The sequence below is a fragment of the Vitis riparia genome, chromosome 13 (genome assembly GCF_004353265.1).
Source record: "Vitis riparia cultivar Riparia Gloire de Montpellier isolate 1030 chromosome 13, EGFV_Vit.rip_1.0, whole genome shotgun sequence".
In the NCBI taxonomy this organism is placed as follows: Eukaryota; Viridiplantae; Streptophyta; class Magnoliopsida; order Vitales; family Vitaceae; genus Vitis; species Vitis riparia.
Window position 1 is genome coordinate 13,156,903 of NC_048443.1, and position 10,945 is coordinate 13,167,847.

A 10,945-nucleotide genomic window follows, 5' to 3' on the forward strand; every position below is an offset into this window, starting at 1 on the left:
GGACTCTTCTTTAATAGCTTTTAAAGCAATTCCCTTAGCTTTCCTAGGTGATACAAGAGTCATCTCAAAGGTTTGGAGAGAGCCTACAAGTTCATCTATCTTCAAGAAATCCACATCCTTAGACTCTTCAATGGCGGTGACCTTAGCTCTAAATCTCTCAGGAAGAGATCTTAAAATTTTTCTAACCACCTTAGAGTTAGAGATGGGTTCACCTAGATTGAAGCTAGAATTCACAATGTCCATCAGTTTTGCATTAAATTCTCCAAAAGTTTCATGATCATCCATCATAATGGTCTCAAACCTAGATGTCAACATTTGAAGCTTGGACACTTTCACGGCATTAGTTCCTTCATGAGTCACTTGGAGAATATCCCAAGCCCCCTTAGCCGAAGTACATGTAGCAATCCTACGGAATTCATCTGTACTAATGGCATTGAAGATGGAGTACATGGCTCTAGCATTATTCTCACTTGCTTCATTTTCACTTCTATCCCATTCCAATTTAGGCTTGATAACATTAGTTGGTCTACCTTCTCTATCCAACACCTTAGGTGGAGACCAACCAAATTCAAAGGTGTTCCAAACTTTTTCACTTTGCATTTTGAGAAAATATTGCATTCTCACTTTCCAATGAGAATAATTTTCATCGGTTAAAAATGGTGGTCTCCCAATGGAAGCTCCCTCTTGATGAGGTTCCATGATTGAGATTCAAGGACCAAAAATGATTTTTCCTTTAAAAACCTGCTCTGATACCAATTGAAAATGTGAATCTCAATAATGAACTACACCTAGAGGGGGGTGAATAGGTGTTGTAGAACAATTTAAAAATTCTCCCAACAAAGATTACCTAACCTTAGACTATCTTAATGTCAAGAAATTTTTCTTCCAATAACTTTTCAACAAAGCAAAACATCCACAAGCAATAATGTATGCATCAACACTCTCCCAACAATTTATAAATGCAAAACACATGCAAATGCTTCAACACTCCTTAAAAATAAATCAAAATATAGAGTGAGAGAAAGAGACAATGAACACCGGATTTTTAACGTGGAAAACCTCCGAAAAGATCAAAAACCACGGGTCTATCACCGATTGAAAACTCCACTATGAAGAATAAAAACTGAGTACAAGGTTTTACCTAACTCAAGCCAACCCATCCTTCCCGGAATACTTGACTAGTACCTTCATTTTCAGCTTCTCCTTTTGGAGCACACTTGGAGTCCGCACCAAGTTCAATCTCGGCCTCTTCTTGAATCCACACAAGAAGAAAATGGGTTTTTGCACAAACCCAAATAGAATGAGATATTGAGATATGAAGGAAGGAAGGAATCAACCCATTTGTTGCTCAAGAAAATCCATTAAAAACTAGTTTGGAAAACATTAAGAGAAGTGGATTTTCTTTGCAATCAAAAACCCCAAATTGGGAAAACAAAATGAGAAGATGAAGAACACAAGGAGTGTGGCTGCTCTCTCCACGTTTCTGCAGTCACTCTCACCAGAAAATGAGAGAAGATTGGTTTTTAAAGTGTAAAAAGAAACCCTTAATCGAATGGTTGAGATTTGATCAAAAAAACATTAGTTGGATAGATCCACCCCTATACCTGGATCGATCCAGAAACAGAGGAATGAAAGTCTTGCACCAAAAACCATTTTTCCCAACTTTCTAACACATTTAAAGATTAAAAATCGGGTTGATTCACATCCAATCACCACACACTCAGCTACATACCTCGGCCTCTTAGCAAAGTCTTAGTCTTCAAAGTCAAGTAGTCCGAATAGGAATAGGAAAGCCGAGTTAGGGGACACTTAGGAATTTTGTCCGGAATTGCCAACCTAACTAAACACTCACAAGTCCCATAAAATCTTTTATACGATCTTATTCCTTTCTAATTTCCAAGCAAACCATGGTTTCCCTTGTCATGGGAATGGAAATAAACAATATTCAACCATTTTTCAAGCATTGATTCAATGCCAATTTACTTCACAGAGTGGATAGAAATATACAAACGATACAACATTATGACAATCCAAGGGAAATGCATTACAACTTCGAGATCAACATTTACTGCTTCTTGAGATTTTCAGAAGGCCAATGGGTGTAGGTCATATAAGCGCCAAGTGCCACAATTACCAGGGCTGCCACACCCATATTCAACAACAATTTTCTGTCTTCCTCAGCCTTGGGGGTTATAAAGTCCTTCACGATCTGCTTGTATTTCCCAGATTTATATCCATCGACTACCTTTTTTGTTGTCCTTCCTATCTTTGTGGCATTGCTGTATTTCTCAGTTGCAGCCTTTTGATCTAGACTATCTGCAGGTCCATCAATCTTTTCCTTTCCTACCCTCTTCTGAATAACATTTTCAGCCGTCACTTTTGATTCTTTGCCTAGCTTCTCACTGCCTTCGGTTTGCTTCTGATCAAGAGCCTTTCCCAAAGCATTCTGTGCACTGCTTTCAGCCGTCAATTTTGATTCTTTGCTTATCTTCTCACTGCTTTCAGTTTGCTTCTGATCAAGAGCCTTTCCCAAAGCCTCCTCTGACTTTTCCGCTGCAGTAGGCTTCTCCATATCATCTTGATTTGTTTTGCCTCTTACCTCGCCTGGGGTGGCTTTTTCAACAACATTCTCAGCATTCTTGGACCCCTCACTTGTACTTTTTTCTGCTCGTTGATCTTCTCCACCCTTTTCGGCCTTTGCCTTATTGCTTTGTTCTTTCTTGGAGCTCAGAGTTTCCACATTGTTTGCGTCTGTTCCGATATTGTCTCCAAGGCTTGAAGTACTTGCTTTTCTAAGATTGGCGTCTTCATCCTCTGGAGACTTTAGCTTGGTCGGAGCTTCCGTACTCTTTGCTTCTGTTTGGCTCTTGCCTTGAGTGGTTGAAATTGTTTGTTTTAGGTCACTCTCCTGATCCATTTCAGACTTTAGCTTGCTGGGAGCTTCCTCGCGTTTCCCCTCACCACCACTGGTTGAAGCACTGGGCGGTGATACTTCTCGAGGGCTTGGAAGTTGGGAATCCTTCTCATCTCTTTGTTCTGTTGGTTTGGCCTGCTTTTCTTCGGGACTAACTTGCGCAATATTCTTCGTCTTCTTCTGGAATGTAACATAAAGAATCCCATTCCCGAACATGGCTTGAATACCACTTGTAGTACAATCTTCTGGAATAGGAAAAGCCTTATCGAAACGGATCCATGTGTTGGGCTGAGATGGGCGCGTTCCACGAACCCTGAGCCTGTCCATGCCTTGTAATTGAATCCCAACTTGCTCCTTGGTAAAACCTGGAAACAGGGGGAAAAGCATGTCAATATTGGAAGAGCTCTTCATCATCTCTCCTCTTGCAAATCAACCAACAGTTACAGCACCTATTGTTTGAGACCTATACTTGGCCAGAGCTTAGGAGAAGGGAAAAAAACATTAGGATGATGACTAACTATAACCAATTCATCCCAATTCACCCAGGCAAGTATATACGAGACTCAATTCAACTTAAGTTCTAATTATATTTTTAATACTTTTTAGATAGTAAAAATGTTACAACCACTTCTCATAATCAAACAAATTCTTAACCCGGATGCATGTAAATATGTTGAAGTTATGCAGGAAACAACAACGGAAACACGACAACATGTTAATTATTGAGGACAAATAAATATAGAAATTGTAAAATACACAATCTAAATAGGCTATTGGTGGCAATTGGATGAATGAAACAAATAATAAATAGACTTATACGAACCAGGAACATGAACAACTAGAACAGCACTTCCTTCTTCTTGTTTCCATTCGGAAGTGGGCTGCAACTCTTGATAAACCTGGCGCAGCGCAGGTCGTGAACGGCTGGTGGTAGATCCACGGGGGGGTCGTTGCGGCGTAAACATTTTGGTCCCTTGTTTATCTTTAATTTTCTCGGTGTGCTGGTTACTGTATCTTAGAAGTGGGTATTCGGATACCTTATTAATGACAATGATATTCTTTTTTCGTATCCTCAAGTCATGCATGAGGTGTAACTTCTTGTGAGGATAAAGTTGAAGTTCCTTGTTTGCCCTCTACTCCTTAATTTCCAGGCGTGTCAAAGTTCAATTTTTTGCCCTCAAGTCTTAAATTCGAATAAAGTTCTGAAAAAACTTTTTGGTTTACATTGCAAGACTTACATAAATAATTCTCAATTATTTTAAGCAATAAAAAATAATTCTCGACCTTATCCATGAAGATATTGTACCCTTTTGTACATTGCAAAAGTTTTCAAAGTATTCTTAATTTTTTTCAATTGTTGTTAGAAATATTCTATGAAAATAACCGAAAACATCTTAAATTTATTTTTAAATATATTATGTTTTTAGAATAAGGTCGAAATTTTATTTAATTTTATCAAAATATAAGAATGGGCCCCACCAATATCTGAGGAAACAGTTTCCTCCAAATGAAGCAATGGGATTCTCCTTTGAAAGCAAAGAAATGGATTAGGGAGAGTTCCCACTAATCCCAAATATGTTTAAATAAAGTTTCAATATTTAAATATTTATTTTAAATATTTAAATAAAATAAATATTGCCTATTGGAGCACATTTTTTTAAAAGGGATAAGGTAAAAATCTTGGGTTCTTCGAAACCATAATTATAACCAATATTTTTAAAAAATTTTCATAATTTAAATTAATAAAAATCCTTTTCTAAGATAAAAATGTTAGAAAATAATTTTTACTCATTTTCAATTCACCTAATGATAATATGTTTATATATAAGAGCAAAATAGTAAAAATATAAATTTCATTCTCTACAATTTAATAAACACTTCTACGGAATTCAGGATTTACTTCTTTTTCTTTTAGTTACCTTTTTTTTTTTCCATTTCCTTTGAAGTTTAGTAAACAAACCATAATATTAAATCAAATTCAATTTTATTCTTATTAAAATGAAAAATAGTTTTGTAATTAAAATGAATTAAAAATAAATACCATTTGATAAAATATGAATAATAATATGATAATAAAAATCTACATGGTTTTTCTTATATTAAAAATGATAGTATTTTAGTGAATATTATGAATTATAAATAATAATCTTTTATTTAATAAAGACATAAATTAATTTTTTTGTTAAACATGAATAAAATATCTTTAATACAAAAGTTAATAATATTTCATTTAAATGAATTGTAAAAGCATGTGTAATTCACTATTTTTTAAAATATGTAAATAAATCAAGTTTTTAGATATACATAGAGATGCAACCACCAATTCCAAGCTAACACATCATAGATGATGATTGCACTGACACATATTCATATTCTCAGCGTGGGCAAGAGGCAAATCCAAATGGAAAGGCATTGAAGTAGTTGGAATACAGGGGAGAACTTTTTACCTATAAAAGGGAGACTATGAAAATATATAAGTAGAAAAAGATAATATAGATATAAATAGATAGTTTTTCTTTTTTTAGGAGTAAGAATGGGAGTAACTTAGTTTTAGTTTTTCGATTGTAATTTTATTTTATTTTTATTTTTTTTTGGTAATCTTTCCTTAATTTTCATTTTAATGAATTTCTAGCTTTTACAATTAATCTTATTTTTCAGTCTTTCAGTTTCAGCTTGCAAATTTACATTTCTAATTTTTTTCTTAATTTTCATCATGCTTAGATAATCTTTAATACTCCAAGGGGTGAGATGAGTTGTGGCCTTGTTAGGATAAATCCCTTGAAAACATGACATAATATTTTCAAGTCTTGGGTGAGATGAATCCGTTGTGAGGTGAGATGAGTATTCACGCCCTTATCACATGCATATGACTGGGGTGTATTAGGAGTTGCACAAAAGATTCAAGTCTTAGGTTTCTTGTAAGATGATAAGAAGTTCATAACCGATTTATGGATTTGGGTAATCAATCAGTGACTACAGGGCACTACCTCTTAATTGGATAGATGACTTGTTTTGGTCATTAGGATAGTTTTTGCATGGTACTTGTACTAATATGTATGGTTACACATTAGATAGGACCTATAATGAATAATGACATTAATTATCAGATAGTCATGATTCAACAAACTACTATACTATTTGGACTCTTGAACTTGAGATGATATTAAACCTATTTTGAAGTCATTAGTGGCTTTAACTTATAGGTTAGACTCAAATATGGTCATATATTCCATATGGATTGTTCATTATTGATGGAGGCTAATGGTAACTGATATTCTCAATAAAGGCACCATGATATCTCATGGGTTTGAGATAGTGTATCCCTTTGGGCAATCCTAAAGACATGATTAGGAAAATTATAGTTATAGTAACTCCTTAATTTTGATATACTATTTTTGTGAGTTAGATTTTGTCAACTGATTACATAATAGGAGAATTTGTAACTCAAGAATTATAAAGGCAATCTTGAGGTACACTAGTTCACAAGGAGTCTATATGTAGTGGATAGTAAGTTACGAACTCAAATTTGTCTTAATGTAATGCATAAGATACAAGAATGCAGTTGATTATCTATAATAGGCTATTGAGTCAACTTCAAAATTGGATTCTAAGAGAGCTAATATTTTCCTATGGGTTCCAATAGTTCCCACTTGAGTTCCTAGTTAATTGTGACATGGTTTTTAAGTGAATGTTAGGTTCTTAGTTTTCTTGGGTGCATAAGGGCATTTTGGTAAAAATGTAAGGTTGCATTAGATCTTATCAATGGTCCTTTTGGACACTAGTATCCTATGAAATTACAATAAGTGAAGCTCGAGTCATGACCTACTATCCACTACATACAAACTTCCCATAAACTAGTGTTTGTAATTTAACAAAGCAGTGTTATCAATTTATCAAGATTACCTCTCTAATCCTTAAGTTATAGATCTACTTATTATGCGATCAACTAACATATTCAACTCTCAAAGAGCATATATCAAATTCCACTAAAGGAAATTTTATGACTAGTCTTCCTAATCATATGTCATTTGGATCATCTAAGAGGATACATTGTTTCAATCCCATGAAATATCATGATCCCTCTATTGAAAATACTTATTGTCATCAGCCTTTATCAATAGTAACCCAATCCATAGGAATATATGGCTATATTAAGGTCTCACCAATAGGTTAAAGTCTTTTGTTGATTTTGACATAGGCTTAATATCTTATCAAGGTTGAGAGTCCATGCAGTATGGTAGTTTGGTCAATCATGACAACTGATAATCTTTACGTCCCGATTCACCTTCGGCCATCTCCAATTTGTAACCATACACATGAGTGCACTCACCATTGGAAATCACATCTTAACGACCATAATAATTCATCCCTCAAATTTGGAGATAGTGCACCACAATATCTACTAGATTGCCCAAATCCATGAACTAATAATACACCTAAGTTATATGCAATACAAATTATATGGGTGTGTATTCTCTGATAACTAATTACCACATAAGGGATAATAAAGGGAACTAGAAAATAAATAAATAAATTTATTAATGAATCTTAATTTGTTATATCATGTCATGTTTTCTAACGCTCTCACCCAATAGCTTAAGCCTTGTAGTTGCTTGAGTAGGTGAAGTAAGGTTGTATGCATTAAAACACTTGATCACGTGACACCTCATGCTTAGGTTGCTTTCATTCCAACACCTCATGCTTGGCAAGGGACAAGCAACAAGGTGATACACTTGGTTGCTTAGTAAAGAGCAAGCTAAAAGGTGATGCACTTGGTTGCTACTTGGTACAGGATAAGCAATAAGGTGATGAATTTGGTTGCTTGATAAAAGACAAGCAAGCAGGTGATACTCACATTTAGCAAGGAGCTTATTAAAAGAGAAAACTCAAAAATATTATTTACAACAAAACTAAGGTTGATACACGATGTACCAAAAGTATGCTTAATTTGTTGATATAAAGGATATGTAAAATATTATCATGTAAGAACTAAAATATAGGAATTTTCAAATTTTGGATAAGTTTTTGAAGAGGAATAAGAATAAAAACATTTTTTTTTCTTTTTTTTTTTTAGGAAATCAAACCCTACTCTCATTAGGACTATGTTCCTCTCTTCTACAATATATTATGATTCCTCTTCATTCCTATCTTATTTTGATTCCTATTCCCTTATACCAAGTACAAGCTTAATTTTTTCAATATAAAAAAAATGTAAATTACTCTTATACAAGGTTTAAAATATTCAAAATTAATGAAAATATTAGTGTTTGGATTTGTTGAAAATATTATATGAAAATTCAAAAAAAAATATTAGTGAGACGAAGATTAATCAAAATTCATAGAAATATTATGAAAAATTATAAAGAAAATGATAAAAACAAGTAATAATAAGCATACTGAAATTGTTTTATTGAAGATATAAATATATATATGTGTGTGTGTGTGTGTGAGAGAGAGAGAGAGAGAGAGAAAGAGAGAGATAAGATTTATGACATTTGATAATAATTTTGCATAATTTAAGCTACATTTAATATATAATAATTTTTAAAATTTTACTTATAAAAATTATATTTTTCTTATATTCAATTGCTATTTAATGAAAATTATTATGATGTTTTTTATATTTTAATAATCAATCTAATGAAATTTAAAAGTTTGATAATTAAAATTAAATTTAGCAAAACTTTTTTCATCTTAAATAAAATATTATTTAGATTTAGAACACAAATAAGTATATAAGGCTAATTTCACTTATTTATCCACTCTCTCATGTTTTGATTTTCTTTGACATCCTCAGTCAGTCATAACTTAATCAACTTTACCTCCATTTCTTCTCCTTATCTGTTGGATTTTATATAAAAGTATGGTAGTTTAAAAAAATAATTTGTAAAACCTTGCTAGTAAAAAACCCTACCGAAAAACCCTAATGAAGGAAAAAGATTACAATATTCTTATAATTCTTTAAGTTGCTCTTAGTATGTTAGGACTGCCTTGTTAAAAACCTTGCCAGTAAAACCCAGTAGGACAAAACCTGGACAAAGGAAAAAAAAAGTACAGTATACTAACACCCTTTTACAAGCATACTCTCCCTCATGTTGATATGCTTGAGTTGACGCATTCCAATCCTATGTATTAACTTCTTGAATGATGAGGTTGGCAATGATTTTGTGAATAAATCTGCTAGATTATCACTTGAGCGTATTTGTTGCATATCAATTTCACCACTCTTTTGGATTTCATTTGTATAAAAGAATTTTAGTGAAATGTGTTTAGTTCTATCTCCTTTAATATAACCCCTTGTTATTTGTGCAATGCATGCAACATTATCTTCAAATAATATTGTCGAGTCACCTTTGATAGAGAAGAGTCCACATGATTCACGAATATGCTAGATCATAGATCTTAGCCATATACATTCACGGCTTGCTTCATGAATTACCAGTATTTTTTAATGATTTGATGATGTGGCCACCATTGCTTGTTTGACGGATCTCCATGAAATAGTAGTATCATTACAATTAAACACATACCCTATTTGTGACCTACCTTTATGTAGATCTGAAAGATATCCTACATCTACATATCCAACCAATTGTTGCTTTGATTCCCTTGAGTAAAATATACCCATATTAGTAGTTATGCGAAGATAATGCAATATATGTTTGATACCATTCCAATGTATTCGAGTTGGAGCGGAACTGTATCTTGCTAGTAAATTGACAGAAAAAACAATGTCTGGGCATGTACAATTGGCAAGATACATAAGTGCACCAATAGCACTAAGATTTAGTACTTTAGGACCAAGTAATTCTTCATTTTTTTCGCAAGGACGAAATGGGTCTTTTTTCACATCAAGTGATCGGACAACCATTGGAGAACTTAAAGGATATACTTTATCCATATAAAAATGCTTCAAAACTTTCTTAATGTATGTTGATTGATGTACTAAAATTCCATTTTGGAAAATGCTCAATCTGCAGGCCGAGACAAAATTTTGTTTTTCCAAGATCTTTCATCTCAAATTCCTTGTTCAAGTAATTTGTTGTTCTTGTGAGCTCTTCAAGAGTTCCAACAAGATTTAAGTCATCAACATACACTACAATAATTGCAAATTCGGTTTCTGATTTCTTAATGAAGATGCATGGGCATATAGGGTTATTAACATATCCTTCTTTTAGCAAGTATTCACTAAGGCGATTGTACCACATGCGTCCAGATTGCTTTAATCTATACAAGGATCATTGTAACTTGATTAAGTACATGCTACGAGGCTTTGTATGATTTGCTTCAGGCAATTTAAATCCTTCAGGGATTTTCATGTATATATCATTATCCATGGATCCGTATAAATATGTTGTAATAATATCCATGAGACTCATATCCAATCCTTTTGAAACTGCCAAACTAATTAAGAAACGAAATGTGATTGCGTCCATGACGGGAGAGTATGTTTCCTCGTAGTCAATACCAGTTCTCTACGAGAAACCTTGTGCTACTTATCGTGTTTTATATCTTATGATCTCATTATTCTCATTGTACTTTCGTACAAATACCCATTTGTACCCAACAGACTTTACATCTTTAGGTGTTTGGACTATAGGTCCAAAAACTTCTCATTTTGTTAATGAGTTTAACTATGCCAGTATAGCTTGTTTCCATTTTGGCCAATCATTTCTATGTCAGCATTCTTCCACATTTCGTGGTTTGGGATCTTCATCATTTCTTATGATATCGGAGGCCACTTGGAAAGTGAAAATATTGTTAATAACAATATTATTTCGATCCCATTTTTCTCCCATGTGTACATAACTTACTGAGATCTTACAATTTTCAAGTACCTGTGCCTCTTCAGGGGCTTCTTGTTCAATATGTGCCTTTTCGAGGGCTTTCTGTATTATTTGTGCCTCTTCTGGGGCTATAGATTTATCAATTTTAAACTGATCAATCGTTTTGATGGTCTCTTCTATAGTGCCAAGTTTTTATTGGGTTCTCCTCTTCCAGGGAGTTACGTCATTTGAGCCGATAGGTCTA

The 10,945-nt window shown here is 33.5% G+C and overlaps 1 protein-coding gene across 1 annotated transcript; it reads right to left on the reverse strand.

The window, feature by feature from the left end:
• Positions 1 to 1,929: 1,929 nt before the first annotated feature.
• Positions 1,930 to 3,907, reverse strand: LOC117928939 (inactive protein RESTRICTED TEV MOVEMENT 2). Its single transcript, XM_034849081.1, has 2 exons — positions 3,738 to 3,907; positions 1,930 to 3,279 (listed from the first exon to the last, which is right to left on the reverse strand). Exons 1-2 carry the CDS (start codon positions 3,877 to 3,879, stop codon positions 2,066 to 2,068), a joined length of 1,356 nt encoding a protein of 451 aa, XP_034704972.1. The 5' UTR covers positions 3,880 to 3,907; the 3' UTR covers positions 1,930 to 2,065.
• Positions 3,908 to 10,945: the final 7,038 nt, after the last annotated feature.